Here is a 25,033-nt window from a genome sequence, read left to right as displayed (position 1 = left end):
AGAATTAGTGAAAGATTTATTCAGAGAATGGGGGTTTATAGTGGAATTGAAAAGATGTCATGTGACTAACTCTTTGAATACCATTATTTTTTCTTCTAAAATGTTGGTGCAATATTTTAAAAACTTTGTGGATTTTTTGATTATTTTCTTCTTTCTATTATGATAATATTTTTAAGGGAAAAAATGGAAATACTGATGCAGGTCTATTTTGTTGAGGTTTTACGATAGGGTACAATCATTTCAGATTTCTAATGAATGTGGTTCGTCACACTGCACCACGCATATTTGATATGGAACCTATAGCGAAGTATACAATGTGTAAAACGCATGTTTACACGGTATTCGAACATGTGCTACACAGAAACACAATTTAAAGATGGAAATTTATGACCCTCCTTACCCCTCCATCAGATCACCCCTAACTTTTTAAACCCCTCCCCATAAATGAACATGTAAGAAAGAATTGGGTCAATTCTTCAATTCAACAAACTGCTGATTAAAAAAAATCTCAAGTGATGCAATTCTAAAAGACTCCCCCAAAATAGATAAATTCCAAGACAGAAGGCATCGTCCTCTACCTTTCTATAGTATGTTGCTTTTGGTTTTCCCTGAATAGGGTCAATCTGTTGTGTACCACCCCTAATTAGTGAACCGACCCTCACACCTTAAACATGTATGGGTATCCACTCATAAACATCCCTTTGTATGGTGTCTTTTTTGTTCGTAATGCTCATGAAAGCGTAAAGATACACATGATCTTCTCTGTCCAGTCTTCTGTCATATTCAAATGTGGAAGAATTGTTTGGCCCGCTCGGAGGAGAGGAGGTTGGATGTTTTGTATCACTGAATGTAGATAACGATAAAGTCAGGTTACTCGTCCCTTTCAATAGTACTGTTAACTTTGTATTTCTATATACAACAACTGTTAAAACTGAAGCCTTGTTTTTCATTATCTTGATTACATAACATCTGGGTAAGCCCTGCAGTGCTGTCTGTCACTTTGATGTTCAGTTTAAACAAGTTTCACTCTATGTAGAAACCCTGATAACACCTTTTGAGAACAGGACAATTTTCTGTGTCCCTTTGATGTTCCGTTTAGATAGCTCCATAACGAAATTGGAGAAAATTTCTGAAAATGGTGAATAAATACCATTCCTATTTTGTATGTACTTGACATTTTAAGTGCAACAGATTTCAAATCGAGCTGTGTTCAATATGGGTCCCATGCAACGTGTTTGTTTACATGAATTTCCAAACATGCGCTGTATGACAAGAATAACCATTTTCTGAACTTCTTGAGATCCTGTGTTATACATGAAATCGTTCGTAAACATAACAAAAAAGGTCATAGCGTTGCAGTGGCTTCAAATCATCACATGGGATTTGACAAACACGGTTTTGTTTTGTTTGGTTATTTTCATGTTCAAAATTGTTCTATTAACATTCAATAATAGTCGATTCTAATGTACATAGTAAGGGTATCTCAGTGCTACGTTTCCCTATGAATAATTCATATTTTGACGTTGATTTTTCAGAGTCCAATATTAAATCATTTGTTTTTTACGACTGACGTTCAATCAGCATTCATGCATTATATGAGAACTCATAGAATTACTAAAAATCTACTGTATTCATTAAAATACCAAAATTTTTGAAACACATGTTAATATTTTGCGTAAACATGCGTTGTGTACATCGCATGTTGCCAATAACAACCACAGTCCCATGTGAGGATGATGCTTAAAGAAGTGACATTATAAAATTTAAAAAAAACTTTGTACAGCACTTGAGTCCTCATCGAGATATATTATAGACAAGTTGTTCTTATGGCTGACTTTCTGCTTTGTTGTGTAGTGTGTAAATTGGCGCTGTCAATGTTTACGTTTGTCTTGGTTGTTGTGATGGAGGTTTGCTGTCATCACAAAAAAAACAAAACAAAAATCAGTCCCCCCTTGAAAATAAAGTTGGTTATAAAAATGGTCAACTTGATTTGAGGCTCAAAACCAAAATAGATTTTTCAAGTTCAGGTTATTTACAATTCACACTTTTCTCATAAAAAAAAAACATTAAGGGGGAGGGAAGTTATAATAAATCACATTGCAATATACTTTGTGATATCATCGTTTGTACTGGTAAATTAATTTTATTGACAGTACATAACATAAGACATTATTGTAGGTGTGGGTAAGATTTAAACCTATCATGGACAGGAAGTCAGTTTTAGTAGTTCAGAGCCAGTGAGTTTGACTTTCAAGGACAGTCATTTATCATTAATCTTTTATTACAAGGCTCCTGGGTCTAATGAATAACTCCACTTCTCATTCTGTGTCATGACAACTGTTTCACCTTAACTGTACTTGTATCCAAAGGGACATGAACAGTTTTTTTCGTCATTTTCCTCATCCTATGTAATACTGAGCCTTTGTGATGCTAAGTAAGTAAACACATGATGATCATGATATGTCTTGTTATTCTGTATGTATTTATGATAATGACACGCAAATAGCTGGAAAATGATTTCTTGGTATTGTTTTGTATGTGAAAATTTTTTGTCATCTATTGACAATAAAATATAGATCATGTTCCTTTAATGTACTTTTATGGAAATTTGTTTTAACATCAAACTTTTCGTTTTCCAGCTGAACAGGTTTTTTTTGAAGGGGGGGGGGGGTGCATCACCAACTAAGTGTCTAAAAATGTAAAGTAGTTATCACATTCTAACACATGATATGCAAATGAGCCACCATGCCTGTCTACATTGGGCAAATATTTACTTGTGTATTAGTGATTCATAATGTCTAGTTTGAAGCTGATTTTTATTTTCGATATTAAATTTATTCTTCCAATGAAAATAATATCTTATTGTGTAAACTATAATTCATCAAGTTTTTGATCTACAACATTTCATGTCTATGCTGATTTCATTTATGATTTTAGTAAACATCAAACCGGTTTCTAACAGTTTTTTCTTTCATGCTTTGATTCAAAATGGCCGACTCTTGGCTATTATGTTCATTTTCAAGTGTGCTTTGTTATTATTTAATGCTCAGATTTCACAGGTATCATGTTAATACATATCTGTTTAAGATTTCCCATTAAAGAAATAGAATTACAAAATTTATACATTTTAAATGAACATTGTAAAGTTTCTAGGCACCATAAATTTACTTTTTGTGGAGGGGTGTTGATAAACAAAAAGGTGGTTGTTGGGGGTGGTACGCTGGAATGATAGATAAGGATACCGAAATGCATACCCTTTCACTCAGGAATGAACCATTTGAAACAGGGGGAGGGGACATTATTTAAAATTATGATGTGATGCGATGCGATGTGATGCGTTGCGTTGCGATGCAATGCGATATATCATAGATAAATAAAAACTGAGACAAAAAAAAATTTTTTAAGATGATGATATATTTTCATATTTTTCTGTATTAATTTTGATCAAATACTGTAAATAGGAAATTATCACAGAAAGTTGTTACCAAAATGTTGGCAGAAAATATTAAAATGTTCATGGGATTAAAACAAAATTTAGTTTCCCTTTCCTGATTTGTTTCGCTTTCAAGACCTTATCAGTTATGCGCATATGTAATTTTAGTCTGCCTTGTGGGATTTGAGGTTCAGGTTGAGTGTGACCTTGTGTCCCTTGGATGGGAACAAACTGTCACTTGACATCTCTACCTAACTGAAACTCTATCCTTACTCGATTAATCCTGTCTAATCCTAGAGGATACTAAATCAACTTAAATAGGACTTTTTGTGACCTCGTAATTTAAGGACATGTACTTAACTCCAAACTTTCTCCTTGGATTCTTGATTAAACCATTTAACATTTGACCCTTCCAACTTCAAATTCAAGTTCAGTTATCTTATAGAAAATCAAATATGGGAAATTTTAAACATTTTGATCAAGTCCTTCAGCTATTGCGACATTATGATCATTTTGTCTAAAATTAACAAATTACAGGGGAAAAAAAGTATTAAAATTGTTTGCACCAAAAATTTGCATGCAAATATTATGATATTCAGGGTGTTAAACCTTTCCTATGATTATAATTTTGTCGACATCGTCGTCATCATCGTTGTTGTTGTTGTCAACAATTTCTTGTGTCCCTGATAACTCAAGTAGTCTCACTCAAACAGTGTTTAATTTATATGTTTTCTAATATGTTGGGTACAAAACTGAAGTTATAAAACTATAGATAATACAAAATCAAAACTATTATGTACTGTAAAAATCATTTTATGTCATGGGGTTTAATTTCACTATTATTTTAAGCAATATTCACAGATTTGTTCCTTAAATAATGAATTCTATTGTAATGCTACAAGTTCATGGTGGATTTCATTTCATGTAACAAAAATAGTGAAATCAAAATCCAGAGATTCCAGCATCTTGCAAAATCTGACCTGATTCAACAAATGAGCGTGTCACAGATTATATTCTACATTCTAAAATGTGTTGCAAATTGTTCACCCATATTTGCTATATAATAATGAGTTTTAAACAGTAAGTAAACTGTGAAAAAGGGATTATTTTTACACTTTCCTAATAAAAAAAAATTCTAATTACACGTATTTATTCATATTTATTCAATTATTCCAACAATGATTCTAAAGGTAACATCATTCTTAGATTATTCAGAGTACATAGTTATTATATTCTTCTCGCTAAAGTTTCTCAGTCAGCCCAGAAACTTGTATATAGTGAAAAAGTCAGAAATACATAAAAATTTAAATTGTAAAAAATGGTGGTAAGTATCCTGGTTGCTGAAATAACTGGAAAGTGTTCTTTGTCATATGATTCAAAGCATTCTAACTTGCTCTACACACGATTTCGTCCGAAGCTGTAATTCCCATATTTGTTCTATTAGAAGCACATGTGCTTTTTTGAATAAGTAAATGACAGGTGTGTATATTATCAAAAAAAGGTTTTAAGAGTCTAGTATATAATTCATACATGTTAGTTTGGAGGTAAGCACAAATATTTTCTTTACAGTAGTCTCCCATATAACCAGAACATCGTCCCCTCTAAGCAAATCAGACGTGCCACTGACATATAAGATTTGCTATGATGCCATTTACAGTGGCACATCATTGACGCACCAGAATATCGTACATTAGTATAATACAATTTGGGAATATGAAGGAAATTTAGTTTTAGTTTGTGCTTCTTAGTCAATTTTACAATTTTATTTTTTTCCTGAAGACCAACCTCTTCAGCAGTCAACAAGCTGACTCAACTTAATTTCAGGGGATTATATTTCACCTCAGTATTAAGTAAAATCAGCGTTGTCACCGACGTAACAAAAAATCATACATTGGTATAGTGATCTTAAAAATTTGTACTATAGTTATGGAATTTGGTAATATGATTACGAAGGAAATCACAACATTGCAACTGTAACGTAGCCTGACATGTAGGCATGAGTAGGCCCTCACTGGCCGTACGGCATCAGACCTCACTAACGCCTGACAGAATAGTGTGTCTCTTCAGCAACATCAATTATGTGAATTCGCAAAGTTCTGTCCTCTTACAATGAGTTCAATGAATATTCATTTTGGTGGTCATGGTAACACCGTCAATCGAAGTCGTGTTTGCATTGTTGGCAAAAATCACAGACTGTTTCAACAAGATGATGAACTTTGGGGGGAAATAAACTCTGTCGTGAATGGTTAGTCTTTAATGGCTGTCACTATCTAATGTTCCTGCAATTTGATTGGTACCGACAAAAATTCGTTGTGGGAAGTGAAAAACTACATCGTTCTGTCATTCGTGTGTTGGGTTTGGAGCACCGCGGAGGGCGCAACTCCGCGACCTCGTCAAGCTAACTGTACCGGTAACTCTGTTCTATAACCAGAAAATGTGAAATGCAGCTGTTAACTATAAAGGATGTTGTAATTAATTCTTTGGTTTTGGTGATGGTTGAAGCACTCTAAGACTAGCGCTGCTAATTAATGGTTTAGACATGTGGAGATTTGACTGGTTGGAATCTTGTGCTAACCGTCATTCGATCCAGTATGACCAACTAACCTTATAATCGATCATGATAATTTGTTAATAATACTGAATAAACTCTGTACCTTGTTTGCATAGTGTTTTGTTTACTTCTTAAACAAGGTAAAATTTTAATGTTTACACGTAAAATAATTGGTATTTTGCATTCATGCTGCAAATTTATTATTATGTCTATTACAGTATTATGATAAGATTTATTTTGTCTAATTATTATCAGGTTTGTTTGTTTACTGTATGCAGGAGCCACAGCTTTTTTTTGCGAATCAAATAACAGAAATTCTGTATTATAATTACTGTGTATGATTTATTGAATTCAGTATCAGTCAAATACAGTGAAGTTTCGTATCGCGAATTTCACAAAGGCATGGATGTTTTTTATTGGAAACAACTTGACCGATCAAAACTTGTTTATGCATGTATTACAGTAAATTAGCCTGTGAAAACCATGAAAACTCATTGGCTGTTAGCAAATGATTTCTATAGTTGATTAAAGCATATTTATTTGTATTTGAATGAAGTGCAGGTTTTCTCGGGGAAATGCATTATATACTTTTGTAAAATCGCTGTATAATTGGTAATCATCAATCAAATTAGCTGCAGTTGGATCTTTCTCTTTCTGACGTGAATAATTAATTAGTACAATTTGTTTATTGATTTCTCATTGGACAATTAATGATATTAGCAGTATTGATTTTTTTTTATTTATTATATTGCTGTTACATTATTCAAGTTTATTGAAACTATTGATACTTTGCCCCCTATGAGGAGAGTCAGTGAGCCCATGTCACTGATTTTTCTCAGTCGATGTCACTGACTTTTTTTAGCCCATGTGACTGACTTGTTCAGCCCATGTCACTGATTTTCTCAGCCCATGTCACTGACTTGTTCAGCCCATGTCACTGATTTTCTCAGCCCATGTCACTGACTTGTTCAGCCCATGTCACTGATTTTCTCAGCCCATGTCACTGACTTGTTCAGCCCATGTCACTGGCTTGTTCAGCCCATGTCACTGACCTTTTCAGCCCATGTCACTGATTTTCTCAGCCCATGTCACTGACTTTTTCAGCCCATGTCACTGACTTGTTCACCCCATGTCACTGACTTGTTCAGCCCATGTCACTGACCTTTTCAGCCCATGTCACTGATTTTCTCAGCCCATGTCACTGGCTTTTTCAGCCCATGTCACTGACTTTTTCAGCCCATGTCACTGATTTTCTCAGCCCATGTCACTGGCTTTTTCAGCCCATGTCACTGGCTTTTTCAGCCCATGTCACTGACTTTTTCAGCCCATGTCACTGGCTTTTTCAGCCCATGTCACTGACTTTATCAGCCCATGTCACTGAATTGTTCAGCCCATGTCACTGGCCTTTTCAGCCCATGTCACTGGCTTTTCAGCCCATGTCACTGACTTTTTCACCCAATGTCACTGACTTTTTCAGCCCATCTCAATGACTTTTTCAGCCCATCTCAATGACTTTCTCAGCCCATGTCACTGGCTTTTCAGCCCATGTCACTGACTTTCTCAGCCAATGTCACTGATTTTTTCAGCCGAACGTAATCTTAAGATATTAAAAAATATTTTTGCTATAGAAACTAATACAACAAGATTGAAGATAAAATACAATTTTCAATTTTGTTGTTTGTTATGACTCCTGTTCCTTGAATACTTGTCTGGTGACCCCAATTTAGTTCTGTATCGTAATGGCGTAAGCCCATAATAATGAAATATGAAGAAAATGACATAATCTTTAATTCAGTCCGTAACCTTTTGACTGCCATCATTTTTTTGATAAATTGTTTGCCACATTTGGCAAATTTAATACAATTGTTGTACCTTTTTGTTGTTGATAGTGGACCATGTAGACATATAGTTTTCAGCTATCAAAATCAAAATTGTTTAAATGATATTTTGTGGGTTTATTTTGTGAGACCTGGCAAGCTGGTTTGTTCAATAAACCTTGTCGTTTGTTGGTTGTGGATGTACTTGATTCCAGATGCGTGTTTTCTGTTTGGTCTGAGGCTTAGGGTTATTGGGGGGGGGGGGGTCGGGTGGCAGGCAGTGGTCTTTTTATGTATATGCATGCTAAATAATTTAATATTGTTGGATTTTTTCAGCAGTTTACAGATTATGACATTTTCCAAGATGTTGATGTACTTGAAATGTACTTGTGAAAGTTGTGGTTTATTAAATGGATATATAAAGGACAATTTTTTGTGATGATAACACAAATCGCTATGAATCTGGTGAAAAAAATGGCAGAGATGCACCTTCTGTTTAAATATTCACTACATGTTTCAATTTTTGTAATTTAATGGCATTCAAGAAGACGACATTTCATGAAAGTCACTGACTAGTTGTCTTGAAGGACTCAAATGAAATAGTGAAAAGATTTCATGTTTTTTTTTTGTCTTGAGAAATTTCTGACTTTTGCCTTGAGATATGCTTTATTTTAAATACTTGAACAAAAATGCACAGAAAGCTGCAAATGATACTGTAAAATACTTTATTTTCACTTGGAATTAAATTTCACTATTTTCGCTGAAGGAATAATTCAGTGAAAATAAAATCCAGCGAATGTACCTTTTTCCTATATTTTACATTCAACTCGTCAAAAATCAGTGAAAATAAATTTCATACAAAACACACCAAATGTCTTTTCAGTGAAAATTAATTCCAGCTAAAATAAAGTATTTCACAGTACTTTGAATTCTTGATGGAATTTTCAAACTAATGGCCGTGCATCAGAATTTTATGCATTTCACTTGTGTTTCTTGAAAACCTTGATCTTGGCCGTTGTGCTTTGATGTGAAACATGCATAGCTATATATGTTCCCAAGCCACAGTTGAAATAAATCTGTAACAGAAATGTGACGACTGTTAACAATTCATTTGACCTTTTGTATTGAAAAGTAATGAAGCTAGAAATTAGTTTAGTTAGTGACGTTTGATTCTGCATTTTGGTTGTCTGCGTATGTGACTTGTTAAAAAAAAAGCAATATACATGGGCAGTTTTCCAACACGTTTACAAGTAATATGTGAACGCTGAATGCTGTTAGCATTAAAATGCTTACCTAGATCTTGAGCTATTGCCATTTCTCTACAACATGGCGATACTCCCATGATCCATCATTCCTATTGCAAAAGACAACAAAATGTTTACATTAGTCAGACATTCGTTTGTCAATGGCTTCCAGACCTGAGCAAACTTCTTTGCAGCGCTGATGTTTAATTGTCAAAATAGCTCATATTTATCTGTCCTCCAGCATCTAATTGAGAAAAACATTGCAACTATGAATCTTTTTGAGTAACAGAGTAAAACATACTCTAAATATTGAAACCCGTAGGCATGTAGTACCCTGCTGTTTGGCGACAAATACAGAATTCCCACTTCTCAGAAAGTGCAATTTTCTGTTTTAGTCTCCTTTCTGTCATGTTTCGCACTGCGTAGTCAACTTCTATTTAAACATGCCATCAAAACTAAAAATGTGACATGTACGCAGCTTTTGCTGAATCACACTTCAAGCACAGAAATGTTCTGAACCATAAAATGTATTTTCTTTTCTGTTTTTTTTTTTTCTGGGATATGTAAGCAGTTCATCTCTGTCCTCTAATCAAATATCAGATTTTACAGAAAGAAAACCTATTCTTTTAATGTGCCACATCACCTCGTTTCATTTACATAAACTTTGATTATGTGTTTGGGGCTTTAACCAAAATAAAATGGGGTGTAGTAAAACCTTTTACCAAAAAAACAACTTTATAAAATACTGTTTGTGAATCAGGCATTATCTTTAGAGACACTGAAATATTTTTTGAAATTGAGTATTCTTGAACATTTCTGTCGGTTTGAATTTTACAAATAAAAATGTCACAAGTTAAATGTCCTCAGTTATAAATGTGCACATCACAGATTTTTTAAGTTTTATTTTTAAAAAAAACAATTTTCAGGAAAACTATAAAATAAAAGAACAGTTTTTAGCGATTACATTAATTTTGAAAAACTATTACTATAAAATATCTTATTTTTGCTGAAAGAATGATTCAGAGAAAATAAAATCCAGCGAATATACATTTACCTATTTTCTATAATATTTAACATGCAACTTACAAAAAATATGTGAAAATAAATTCCATACAAATTCTTTTAGTGTAAATTGATTTTAGCTATATAAAGTATTTTACAGTAGACCGGAAATATACCCTTACATGTTAAAATGAAAATTTTGTGAAAAATTGCGTATTACGCTCTTGAAATATGGATATATGTGCTTCATTTTTCAGTCAAATAGATGGACCACAATTTGAAAAGTAATCCTGACTCATTAATGTAGGCAGAATCGTACAATTGGTGTCGCATTACTGGGTGTATGGTACACATACTCACAAGCTTTCATATCAAGTTTATTACGATGGTATCGATTATCGGCGGTTGCATGAGCATTGTGATTATTCTCTGTTAGATCATTATAATGCCATAGAATTCAACTGCATACATTGTTGAACGGCAGTCATTCGATCACGTCATGTTTGCGAAAATTGTTGCTGTTAATTATTTTGAACAATTGTTGGTGAGTCTCCTTCCTACCAGTAACAAAATAGTCCCATTAAATGTTTTAATTTAAAAACTGTAGTCATGGCAGTCAGTTTTATTGACTGTACTCTCACACCATTTTGGAAATGGTTTTAGCAATTTTATGACAATAATAGATAATAAATTTAGCTTAAACATTTTGTTTTAAATTAAATTCAAATTGATTTAAGATGTTTAAAAGTAATTTTGTAGTAGAAAGAATTTAAAAATCTTTAAATATGACTTTTTCACTGCATTAGCATTTTATCCGTATCTACAAGCTTAGTGAACAGATGAAAAGTTGCAGCATCTCTTAGCCGTTTCACCACCAGTTCCCGCTTTTCATCACAAAATAATCCTGTTTATAGTCTGCACTTTCTTTCAGAAGATTGAAACAACAATTTTTAATAATAATAACTGAAAATTGACTTAAATTTTGTCTGTTGGCTCCAAAATTAGGTTTCACTTCCGGAAATACTAAAGAATATACGAAAAAAAAGTGCAGAAAAAATTGGAGGGAAAGTCTGGTGGTGAAAAGGTTAATAATGATTAAATTAAAAAAATAAATAATGAGAATCTTTACCTTAAACCAGATTTACCTTGCCACACATTTTTCTGAATTAAGTGTTTAATTTTGGACTGATCTGACATTGCTTACAAATGTTGATCAAAAGTTTTAAATATCTTTTTATTAATTTTCTCAAATTCCAATGTTAATTTTAGCCTGAAACAACAATTTCGTTATTAAAGTTTTTTGATGACCAAAAAATAGTAGTGAACAGAACTGTTTTATGACTTGATAACTGTGATGTACAGTTAGTTTTCTTCTATTATATAAGGACATCATTTCAGTATTCTTCACTATTCTTGTCTTCACACTTTTTTTAAAGATTATCTTCTAATGTTCTTGATCTTGTTATGCTTTAATAGTTTTGCAGCATTTGTATAATGAGAGGGGTGAAAACAAAATGGCCACTACAACCTTGAACTTTGACCCAATGCTTTCAGAAACTCAATAAATAATTTTATGTATATACCAAATTTATGCTGAAATTAGCATACTTTGCTCTATTTGAAGCTGTGTAGTTTAATTAATATCATATTATTGGCATTGGTAACAACCACTACTTCTCCAATGGCCAAGACTGTGGAGTTCAACTTGAATAAATAAATAAAAAAATGTTGTTAATTCTTTTTGGTTTTGTTCCCATGTAGAAGAGGTTCATTGATATTGCTGCTAACTTTCTGAGGCCAGCTGACTACCTGGACCATCTCGAAGATCAGGTTCAGGTCAGCTTCTATATTTATTTTTAATTTCTTAAGAATCAAAATTATGTAAATTATTGTTCTCAAAGTTATCACCTTTCAACTTCATGTACGTGTATTAAACGCACAGAATAGCTTGCTCTCATATATTGTAAAGAAAACGTTATCCCATATATTAATCGCAAGGCAGCCATTGCTCCCATATAATATTCATATACAAAACTCATAATCCCATAAATTTACTCGTACAGAAACCATTTCTCCCATGTAATTCTTGTACAGAAACTTTAATCCCATATATTACTTATAGATAAGACATAACTGCTCCGACATACTGTAAAGAAAGAGTGCATCAGTGAAAAATGAAATCCAGTGAAAATACTTTTTCCTCTGCATTTTACACTCATCAAAAATCAGTAAAAATATACTTCATACCAAACAGCCCAAATGTCTTTTCAGATGAAATCCAGTTAAAATAAAACATTTCTAGGTATTACTGTAACTGTTGCTCCCATATATTACACTTACAGAAACTTACAGCTGCCATGGGTTATGCTTGTAGCAACCTTTTTTTTTCTATCAATCTTTCTATGAACATTTCAAATGTTATCTTTAATTTCTCATTCCGAGCACATCTCCCACCTGCTCAGAAATTTGTTTTTCCACAAAACTCATTTCATCACGATTGCAATTGTTGTCCCAACATCCCATTTAGTAATGATCATCTTTCCAAGTTAATATTCAGCTTTACTCGAATAGAGTAACAGATCCCCATTGGTTGAATATTGCAGTTTTTTTCCCAGGGAGCATACAAGCCAATTAGCATTTCACTAGTTCCTGCATGATTTGTGGTGTTTGCTGATTGGCTGAACTATTGAAGTTTATTTTTTTAGGAAGCACATAAGATGGCTTTAAATTATCTCTAGCAGTTAAAAGTTGACAAGTACAATGTGCTCCATCATCATTATTATGCAAGACAGCAACAGTGAGTGATATGTGGCTAATGCCTTATTGGGGTGGTCATAAAAAACCTTCACAAATAACTAACACACTGTTCTGGGTTTTAATTTGCTATGGGGCGGCTGGGGTATCTTGAATTTTCTCAAGATGTTCATAAAAAGAAGTGTTGACATTAAACAAACCAGTCTAACAGCTAGTCGGAGGCGAGTCAGAACCGGCTCCTTTTGGACAGGAAATTGGTACTCTTCCATGTATGTCCTCTTTTGTGTGTAGGAACAGAGGTTCCATAGCAACTACAACATCAAGACTAAATACAGTAATGTTTTTCAACTGAACACTGATGACATTATGTTGTTTTCATCAACATTGGCATTATTGTTTTTCTTCATAAATTTTTTACTCAAATGTATGAACAGACCAAAATGAGTGCAAGATTATGAAACCACCTTGCCCATAATTGTCTCTCAAATTAATGAGTGGAAATAGGCAATCAAGCGAAGTTCCTTCCGTCCTGTATACATAAATATCAGAGGTTCTTCCATACAGGGGAACAGGAGCGCTGCGCCCTCTTACCAAACCTGGAACAGTCAGTAGACTATGATCAGTTATAACAAATATAGTCTTACCAATGATAACAAGGTGTGCTCTCTCTTGAACATTTTTTTCTAGAAAAACCCCTGCCTTATGATCCCATGATTTCAAAACAAAAAACATTTTCTTTTCCGAAACAGACCCAAATTTTTTAACTAAATGTTACATGAGAGTGTTTACTGTGCCATCTCATCTGTTCAATAATTACTGCATTAATTACTTCATTAATTACTGCTGTGTTTCGATATTGAAACTTAATTTGAAAAAGAATGTTGTATCTTTAAAAAAAGAAGAAGAAATTAGTTGATATATATTTTAGGCATAAAATAACTAAGCAGAAATAATTTGTAGAAGCAAAAAAATAATGTCTCCACTGTCTGTGTAATGTGAAAAGAAATCTGATAACGCAATATGTGGAGGTCTCTGCTGAAAATCTGATAACGCAATATGTGGAGGTCTCTGCTGAAAATCAATTCAGGAAAAGGTGCCAAAAGTGTCAGATTGTGTAGATTTTAAGTCCTTTCTGTGCACGACACGCTACAAGAAGGCGGTGAAAATTACACTATTGACATTGTTGTCCGGTACCAGTCTCATTTGAAAGGGGTACAAATACTTGTCTGAAAAAGGTTTTTGTTTTGTCTTTCGGGTAGACTGTTAGTTAAGTAGATGACTTCTTTGTTGTTGGGTACATAGATCATGATTGGCTCATGTCAGTGAAAAGTGTCATGTCAAAGGTCAAGGAGGGAAATGTAAACATGGTTCAGAGTATCGAGTTGTGTCTACCTTTCAACGTTTCAAGCGTCTGTCTAAAAAAGGAAGTCAACATTGCTGTGATTACATCCTGAAATTCTAATTAAAAGAAACATTGTGTCACGGAACTGTTGCTATTTCTGATTTAGATGAAGCGTTTATATACATTATCATACTCCCATGATGCATTTGACTGCTATCAATAGGTTTAGATTGCTACTTAGAAAGACTGAATGTTTACATAACTGTGCAATATTATTTTGTTTGGCAACAAGACCTACAGGAGGTGTAAGATGCACCATGGGAGTGCTGCCATGTTTTAAGGTGTCTTCATTAAAGTACTGATCGATTTAGATCTATCAATTTATTAGTTCTTTTATTGACCAGTATAGTAGTGAATACGTACACCGTTCATTGGTGCTGCTATTGACTTGTACTGAATCAGTATGGTGAACATGTGCTGCTATTGACCTGAGCTGAACCAGTATGGCAAACACGTACTGTGTTTGTTGGTGCTGCTATTGACCTGTACTGAACCATTATGGTGAACACGTACTGTGTTCATTGGTGCTGCTATTGACCTGTACTGAACCATTATGGTGAACACGTACTGTGTTCATTGGTGCTGCTATTGACCTGTACTGAACCATTATGGTGAACACGTACTGTGTTCATTGGTGCTGCTATTGACCTGAGCTGAACCATTATGGTGAACACGTACTGTGTTTGTTGGTGCTGCTATTGACCTGTACTGAACCATTATGGTGAACACGTACTGTGTTCATTGGTGCTGCTATTGACCTGAGCTGAACCATTATGGTGAACACGTACTGTGTTTGTTGGTGCTGCTATTGACCTGTACTGAACCAGTATGGCAAACACGTACTGTGTTCATTGGTGCTGCTATTGACCTGTACTGAACCATTATGGTGAACACGTACTGTGTTCATTGGTGCTGCTATTGACCTGTACTGAACCATTATGGTGAACACGTACTGTGTTCGTTGGTGCTGCTATTGACCTGTACTGAACCATTATGGTGAACACGTACTGTGTTCATTGGTGCTGCTATTGACCTGAGCTGAACCATTATGGTGAACACGTACTGTGTTCATTGGTGCTGCTATTGACCTGAGCTGAACCATTATAGTGAACATGTACTGTGTTCATTGGTGCTGCTATTGACCCGAGCTGAACCATTATAGTGAACATGTACTGTGTTCATTGGTGCTGCTATTGACCTGTACTGAACCATTATGGTGAACACGTACTGTGTTCATTGGTGCTGCTATTGACCATAACAGTGTCCCCGAATAGTGAACACATCCATCATTCATTGGTTTATCATACCATACTAGATCAGTAGGACAAACGCTTTTATTACCCACAGTAGTTGTACTTCCATACATCTTTTTAACAAGTAATGCCATGTAAGACTACATAACAATAAATTCAACTCTATATAATGGGTTTTATTCGTTTCTTTGTATGCTACGCAACACCTTTTACTTACAATGTTATGCAATAAAATTGTACGTTTTAAATTTATGACTAGAAAAAAAGGCATATGGCAACATTCCAAGCTGTTAACCAGGCCATACATGTTGGGTTTATTTAAGGCTAACTTAGGGAATAACTTACTAATTACTATGTACTTAGAGGTGCTGATAGGTAATGAATTATGTTTCATAGATGCTGTAAAATAGTTCTCTTGTTGGTGGCTGACTTCCATCTATCTGGATATTAGGCTAGACCAATTGCTGATTTAACTCTGTGGTATAACCTTTTCACCACCAATTCCCTCTTTTCAGCACAAATTCACAAAATAGTCCTGTTTATAGTCTGCACTTTCCTTCAGAAGATTGGGACAAAAATAGCCAATTTTAAAATTTTGTCTGTTGGCTCTAAAATTAGGATTCATTATTAAAAATATTTAAGAATATAAGCAGAAAAAAACAGAAAACTTTTGGTTGAGAAAGTCTGGTGGTGAAAAGGATAAACCACTTTAATTATGCAGATTTACATGATTTCTGAACAAAAACTACAATATCAAATATATAATGATTTGTTTGTATTGCTGGACATAAAATTCAATTTGGATATTTGTTGTCAACTATGTTTGATTGTGCCACATAATGTTGATTATTTTCAAAGTATTTTCATTTTCTATGTATATTTAGTCCAATGTGCATCAAATCAATGCACCCCATTAACAACAACTTTTCAGAACGTGTTAAAAAATGTTTTAGGGTTAGGGTCTTTGATACTGAAAAGTTGTGTTTTTTTAATTTCTTTTTTTAACATCATAGGTGACAGCGCTAAGGTTCTGTCAAATATCACTAATTCAAGTTTTTCATCAAACAAAGTGACTGTCTGTTACATGTAGCCTATCGTAATACACAAATATACATGTTTGTAAGGTCATTAGCAGAGGCTCAAATAATGGGCTACAATACTATTTTGGGCAAAATCAAATATTGCCAACACTATAAAAGTACCAAGTCTGGTATATGCACGAAAATCAAGGGGGAAGATTAGTATATTCTTTACTGTGAAATTAGTTACTGTTCTCAGAGAAACTTTTTAACAGAATCCAATGTCTGATATTTGTAGATTAAATTCTGATTCTAGTTTTTCATAGCTTATCGAGAATGAACCATCATATAGTCTGTTTCCATGACAACTCCAGTACTCATAGTAAAAGAAAGTTCAATTCAGTCATCCAAAATCTGAATTTATGGGAATAGTTTTGATATCACTATGATACTATGACTATTGTTTGTCTTGTTTTTACGTTCAATTTCACGAATAATGCTGGTTCTCACAGAAAACAGAAAATGGTCTATTGTCTTAAGTTTTAAAAGTACCTTTATTCTTGGAAACTTAAACTCTCTTTTCATGTAAGAGATAGCTATCTGTATTTATAGTAGATATTACTCACTGTAGGGGGAGTCCTTCAAAAAAGATAAATTATTTTATAAAAGTGTAGATGGGTTTTTCAAGGTTTTTTTTTTTAAATTGCAATTTTAACTACAAATACTACACAGTAACACTGTACTAGTGAAAACAAATGTAATATTTTTTATGTATTTGTTAATATTGCACCAAATAATCATTATTTGATAATCATTATTAATTTCTGAAAAAAATTGGAAAATAATGCAGTGGTCGTTGCAAGACGTATTCAATATGGGTTCCATACGATGTAAGCAATATTTGTAATACACATTGCTTGTTTAGAACACACACTCCCTTTTGAATGCTTCTCTTGAAGTAGTGAGACAAGTTGAGACTTGTTTGTTCATTTTCTAAACACACAAAGAAACTAATTTTCTTGTCCGTGAACGGGGAAAGGCAACAATTATATTTAATTATCTGTACTCAGAGTCCACAAGTAATGACATGTTATATTTCTGCTATAACGTAGAAGATGGTATTTTCAATAAATCTCTTGTCCTGATCTGTTTCATTTCAATAACAATGTTAAGTCAGTATGCCTTAATTATGGACATGAACACATTTTGGCAATTTTTTTTTAAAAAACGTCTTCTGTTTTATCAATAAAATGGGTGAAGTTTTATTCATACTGTATTCATGTGTAAATAACCTTGTAAAATGTGTTCCACCAAATATGCAATTGTTTGTATTTCATAATCTTGCAAGTCAATTTATGTTTGTTAAAATTTTTACGATTTGATAATTTCTGAGTCAGTTTGCAAGAACTATATCCATTGGAATATTAAATCGCTTTGACTACCAACCTTAGGAACCCCAGTTATATTTTCACTGCAAAATAGAAAGCGAAATATTCCAGTTATGTCGAAAGTATGATAGCGTACTTTTGCAAAAAAAAAAAAAACATGTGCAAATAGTTGCTTAGAGATGCACTGAATACAGTGTTAGTCGGACACTTCAAAGAGTTAAGACGAAAGGACTAGCATACGGAAAAATTTGTTGGTCCAGTGTTAGCAAAAATGAAATAGATGAAAGCCAATATCATTTTTGGAAAATGACAGACACAGACTTTCAGTTAATATAATATTCACTTTTGATGACCTAGAGAAACATAATGTCTCTGTGTAAAATGTTTGTCATTTTGAACAGTATATCACAGTATACAGTCAACAGACTGATAAGGAATTGTTCGAGCCAGATCGATATATTCTGAAACCTGGACCTATTCTGGACCCAGGCTCTAGGCGCTGGGGTCTGCCTTAGTTTTGAATAATGATTACTGTAAAATCTGTGTTAAAAAGCCGCGGCTTCTATTAAAATGATACAATTGAATGGAAAGGATGCGACTTTTATTAGAGCATCTACACATATGAGAAATGATGAATTTTTGGTTCTCAGTTGTTCAAAAAGAATGAGTACGACTTCTATTTGAAATGCAACTTTTAATACAGATTTTACGATACGCATTCATAATATGTGAAGCTTATCTACAGTATAAGCATACACTTAAACCAAAAGTCTTTTTTAATCCTTTGCCTGTCAGATATTTTTCCTACCCAAAATTCACTGCAAATATTTTTATATTTTGCCAAATTTTAACTAAATTTTATCATCATTTTGGTCCATATGAACAGTTTAAGATATTGTTTTTAGTTTTTGAACAAAATGTTTGTTAATTTTTATCAACATTTCCTGTGCAGACTGTACACAATCATTTTGTTGCCAAAAGTTGACAATGACGCTGAATGGGTTTATTAACATATACTGAATCTTCAAAATGTGTGAAATTGACTAATTTTAACCATACAGACTTATTTATGTCAATCATGTACCATTATTAGAACAAATATGGTACATAGTACTTGTCAAACTGAAAGATAAACATATAACAGATTTAGCTTCATGTAGGCTCCTAGTACAACAACATGCAAATAGGTAAACGACACAATAAATATATGGAACAGTCAGTCATATTGAGCAGACATTTCAGCCACTTATCTTATATATAAATATATATACATACATATTGCAACATTTAAAAAAAATTAATTGGGTTCATGTAAAAATAATCTTCGCACAAATATCAATCATTCACAGCAAGTGAGTTCTTTTTAAAAGGCCAGTCCCATAATCTAAGTGAAATTTATTTTTTCCTGTCAACACCGGTGACCTGATTGACTTATGATCTAAAATGTGATCATAGCCACCTTAGAGTTGAGTGAATGTTATATTGTGTCAGTATTATGATTTGTTGGATCATTCTCTTCAATACTACATATATTCAATGAAAAAGTATTGTTAGTCTGGCTAACATCAAAGAAGACTGAGCAGAGCTATTCTTATTATTGGTCTGTTTGTCCGTCATTATCAAGTTTACATTTTCATCTTATTCTTAAAAACTGTTAGGCATATGGCCTTGCCAGGAAGGTGGTTCTCACTCAGATTTTTCATTTCATGACGGCAACTTTGATTTTTAATAGTGAATATTTTTGTCATTTTAGTAAAAACAATTGTTCTTGTATTTTGTATCTGAATCTATATTATTGAAAAATACTGTCATTTGGTCAAACTGTACCTAAAAAAGGGATTTTACTTTAAATGAGTTGTATGATTTCTACATACAGATAGACTATAAAACCTGTCTGATCTGCAATCGCGTTCTATCAATAACAAACCATGCACATTCCAAATTTAGTGCAAATTATTTTTTCTTTCTAATCTATTTACTATAGCATTAGAGCCGGAATTAGAATAATATCGATACAAACACGTGCAGGAGTGATTATAATGGCAATAGTGAACGCTAAAGATTGCCTTTGTGCGTGTGTATTTAGACATACATCACAATACCCGTGATCAATAGAACGGAGAGATATTCAGATGACTGATAAATGATTCTTTGTTGACATATGTCCATGTATGTTTCTATCTCGAGCTCTGCTTGCATGATAACAGGTTTTTCTAAGCTACAGAGAGGATCAGCTTTGCTAACCACACGGTAGCAAGTTATGTATTTGATATTATATAGTGGCTGAAATGGCGTACTATTGGGTTAGAGCTACGTAGCTAGGCTTCTACGGGTTGGTGGTGGGGTTGAAATTAATAGTAGTAATTTGCAATATTACACAGTCACTTTGCTGTGTTAAATGGTTTTGAACTTCAATAACAACTCTTCTCATTGATAGTGAATTTGTACCCCCAGCAAGTACCAGGATGTGTGACCTTTTGGGGGGAAATTGAGAAAATCTCATTTATAGTGAATTTATACCCACAGAAAGTACCAGGATGTGTGACCTTTTGGGGGGAAATTATTGAGAAAATCTCATTTATAGCGAATTTATACCCCCAGAAAGTACCAGGATGTGTGACCTTTTGGGGGGGGGATTATTGAGAAATTCTCATTGATAGCGAATTTATACCCCCAGAAAGTACCAGGATGTGTGACCTTTAAGAATTGATGGTAATTGCAGTAAAAGAGCAATCTCATTTATGAACCAAGAAAAATAATAATTTGCATTATAATTAGTTGACTGATTTTAATTTCGAAAAATTTTGCCGTATATCTGATGAGACAACATGTTTTCTGTTTGTATACGTCATTTCGTATATTAAAGCTGGTTGTGTGGGTACTTAGAGAGGGTGGGACTGTGGACTGATTTACCCTTGAGGTGAGGGAGTTGGAATCAGATAAGAATCACCATCTGTGAAGGAAGCTCTCATGCTTTTATGTGTCATTATCTGGTGTTCACACCTGTCTCATTGATCTTAGCTAGCGATTTAGATACGATGGGTCAATTGGTCGGTCGATGGATGAGTGAGTGGATGAATCAACGAATGACCGAAAATCAAATGTATAAACAAACGAGTTTTGTCTACATTATATTGATTTTGTTTTCTGTGCAAAGATCCTAAGGAAACCATAAAAAATAATTAGTGGTTAAAAAGATAAACAAAAACTCCACACACACTCTCATATTTAGTAATCTCTGTTTGACGGGAATACCGATTGACAGTCGGAATTCTGCCTGAGAGGTCCTTTCACACGCTAGTGATTCATAGCATTGATGTAACTTTAGATAGCAAAGAAATACTCTGGGAGGTATTACTTTTGTGATGAAAGATGACATCATTAAAACCATGGGAATTTACAGCCCCGTTGTCATGGTAATCTTTTTGACATGCAGACAAATTAAAACGAGGATGATTCAGATTAAAGTCATTCCCCAAACGATTTATTTGAAATAAAAAAAGAAACTCATCACTCGAGAATCATTTGCTTTGAAGGTATTTTTTTATTGTAAATTCAGATTGAAATTATAATAATGTAAATGTAATTATTCTCAAATTAAATTGAATTTCGTCCTTTCACGTAATTAAAAAAAGCCTCCCCCCTCTTCCCAGTATGTTACATGAAATATTTCATAAATTTAAATACCCTGTGCAATACAATACATTATCCACAATAACTGGACAGCCTGTTGCACCAATGAAGCTGGATATTTATTATTTCATTATTGTTCCCTGCTTCAGAATAAAATAATAAATCTAGTTGCAGGGTAGTCTAGTCAAAATGTCTGTTTTATGTATGCTTTAATCTATCAGTGTGGATTCAAGAGTTACCCAGCATGCATCTGGTATGTTCTGCGCATACTCAGTATTGCTGCGCTTTATAATATGTGTAGTTTATGTGGAACAATGAACTCCAGAGTGAATCAAATTAAGTTGGGTTTTTTTTCTGCCAGAATATGATCCTATGAAAGGTAGCATTTTGTTATCAAAACCATTCACAACAAGACATTCCCTAAATCGCTTCTGTTCTGTTCATAGTTCTTACGTCATTAGTGACTAGGAATTTAAAAAAAAAAAAGAAAAGAAATAATGTCATGTACCAGGCACAAAATTTGTACGCTCTATTGAAAATTAGTTTTATGGTAAATTAGACTTTGAAGGTGAATGTCAATTTCAGAGAGTCATGCTTCACTGATCGAGTTGTTAATCATTCTTTGTGCATTGTGTTTTAAACTTCTTGACTTTCTGAATTTCTAGTATATGTTGTAGCCTTAGTGATCAGCGTCTTCACGGCAAACCATTTTAATGATGTAATATTCAAAGATTTTTGTATTAAAATTTCACCACATCCTAGATTTTCACTGCCTACTAGATCATCCCTAGTTTATATTCTGTTTTTTATTCTCCACGCAAAAAGTTACACTGATGAGCATGAAATTCGCCTCTCAAATCATTATATTACCAATATTCTGGTGATTGGGTGATGAAATACGATACGAAGATATGAAGATGCGTCCAAGATGCGACTGTGATGCAGAAACCACAAAAGATCTTTTGAAAAAGCATTGATTTATGATTGGTCATGTTGTGGTTATAAATTTTTAGCTCCGCTGTCGACTTTGTCGAGCGGAGCTTATCATATGAGTGATTGTCCGTCGTCGTCGTCCGTGTCAATGTTTTACTTTTTCGACTTCTTCTTGAAAACTACAAGCCTGAATGCTTTGATACTTGGTGTATATGTACCTTGGGTAGACCTCTCTTAGGTTTGTTCATTTCATTTTGATATCTTCAATTCTCTAATTTTGGTGAATATTTTTGTCATTTTTGGTAAAAAGTGATATTTTCGACTTCTTGTTAAAAACCGCAAGTGCAATTGCTTTGATATTACATATATAGGTACTACATGTGGACCTCTCTCAGATTTGTTCATTTTGTAATGATATTTTTAATTCTCTAATTTTGGTGAATATTTTTGTCATTTTTGGTAAAAAGTGATATTTTCGACTTCTTGTTAAAAACCGCAAGTGCAATTGCTTTGATATTACATATATAGGTACTACATGTGGACCTCTCTCAGAATTGTTCATTTTGTAATGAAATCTTCAATTCTCTAATTTTGGTGAATATTTTTGTCATTTTTGGTAAAAAGTGATATTTTCGACTTCTTGTTAAAAACCACAAGTCCGATTGCTTTGATATTACATATATAGGTACTACATGTGGACCTCTCTCAGATTTGTTTATTTTGTGATGATGTCTTCAATTCTCTAATTTTCGTGAATATTTTTGTAATTTTTGGTAAAAAGTGATATTTTCGACTTCTTGTTAAAAACCAATAGTTCAATTGCTTTGATATTACATATTTAGATACTACATGTAGACCTTTCTAAGATTTGTTCATTTCGTGATGATATCTTGGATTCTATAATTTTGGTGAATATTTTTGTCATATTTGGTAAAAAGTGATATTTTCGACTTCTTGTTAGAAACCAAAAGTTCAATTGCTTTGATATTACATATATAGATAATACATGTAGACCTTTCTCAGATTTGTTCATTTCGTGATGATATCTTCAATTCTCTAATTTTGGTGAATATTTTGGTCATTTTTGGTAGAAAGTGATATTTTCGACTTCTTGTTAAAAACTGTAAGTCTGATTGCTTTGATACTATACATATTGTTCATTTTCTGATGATGTCTTCAGTTCTTTAATTGAAATGTGCATTTCTAACAGCGGAGCTATCTCAGCCGATAGGCTGCTTATTATTTGAATCGAGCAATTTGTTTCGTACTAAAACTCACAAACAAGTTTTTTGAGACAAATTTAAATGTGACGTTAGGCTATTCTGGGTTAATCAACTTGATTCTGAAAATCTGAATGGAGTATTGTTTTGACGAAGTGCAAAACGCTGAGAAAAAGGTTTTTTTGGTGAGTAAAATGCTGAATGGATCACACCATTATGTGTGTAGGACCACCTGCGAAGCTCTCAACATTAGCGACACATTAGTTCGTTTTTTATTCTCACACAATACCACGGAGATGAGATGGCTACTATACTGCGATATTAATTTCATCTCCTGTGGTTTATCTTTTGAAACAACTTTTATTTTATTGTACTTTCTGTGTATTTCTATGAAGTGTTGCAAATAGCAAAAATGGTTTGTAAGCGCAAAGTGCGTTGCCAAAGCCAAAATATTTTGGGATGGATGAGTTACTGATTAAAAAACAGCAGGATTAGAGCATATAAAATTAGTTTTGTTGTATGTTTTCAAAAATATCTAATACACTGTGAATTCATGGATAAAAGCAAGGGCAGACAAAATCAGTTTCTCGAATTGCAAGACTGATCCCAACCCCATCAAGCATTCATTCCATTTCATATACATGTAGTGTGTTGGGTTTTATAACGTAAATAAACCCAAATACCATATTTACTTTATTAAAAGCACATCAATAATACACATAATATACACACATCATGTGCAGCTACTACTAAAAAAAAAAACGGCATAATAATTGTTATAATTAACTGCCTAGATAATATTGAATAATATACTGTTAATTGTTCACTATTCTCAGTGTGTAGTGTTCTATTAATTGTGTACTATTTTCAGCATGTTTGACTGTGCGTTTTTTTCTTATCTTAAAGCTTAAAACACTCATTTGAATTCAATATTGAAAATTATTGCTTTTATGGGGCATACATCTTCATAAAATAACAGGATATGTGACTTTAGGTGGGTTGGTGGATAATTTTTGTAGTCTTCTACCATGGCCTCTATATGCTTCTACCGAGTTGTCATGTTTGATTTAAAGGATTTAAAACCACCATCTTCACATTACACTGAATTTATGAAGATCTACTAAAAAATTTTTCAAAAATTCACTAAATTGAAAATCAAAGTTGGCAATATTCGATAATAATGAACAAATTTTTCTGATAATTTCATCCCATCTTTCTAACAATAAAAATGATCTAATGATAATAATGACAAAAAAATCTGCAAAATGGGTTTTTAGTAAAATTGGAATTCAATATAATATAATATAATGAGCATATAGTCTGAATAATTATAAATAAATGTGTAGTATTTAATTTTTTTTTACATTTCAGTCCCTCTTAGTCA

The 25,033-nt window shown here is 33.3% G+C and overlaps 1 protein-coding gene across 5 annotated transcripts in view; it reads left to right on the top strand.

Moving 5' to 3' along the window:
* The window catches only part of tcf7l (transcription factor 7-like protein), an 81,992-nt gene that overhangs the window by 8,290 nt on the left and 48,669 nt on the right, over window positions 1-25,033 (top strand). For 4 of the 5 annotated variants that reach the window (XM_085493471.1, XM_085493470.1, XM_078009864.2 and 1 more), the window contains 1 exon segment: window positions 11,809-11,883. The exons of the other annotated variant lie outside the window; for it this stretch is intronic. In XM_085493471.1, coding sequence (XP_085349597.1) covers window positions 11,809-11,883 — 75 coding nt within the window. 5 annotated transcript variants of the gene reach the window in all.

The sequence above is a fragment of the Saccoglossus kowalevskii genome, chromosome 19 (assembly GCF_978046115.1).
Source record: "Saccoglossus kowalevskii chromosome 19, keSacKowa6.1, whole genome shotgun sequence".
NCBI classification, from domain to species: domain Eukaryota; kingdom Metazoa; phylum Hemichordata; class Enteropneusta; family Harrimaniidae; genus Saccoglossus; species Saccoglossus kowalevskii.
This window is presented reverse-complemented; position numbering and strand designations above follow the sequence as displayed.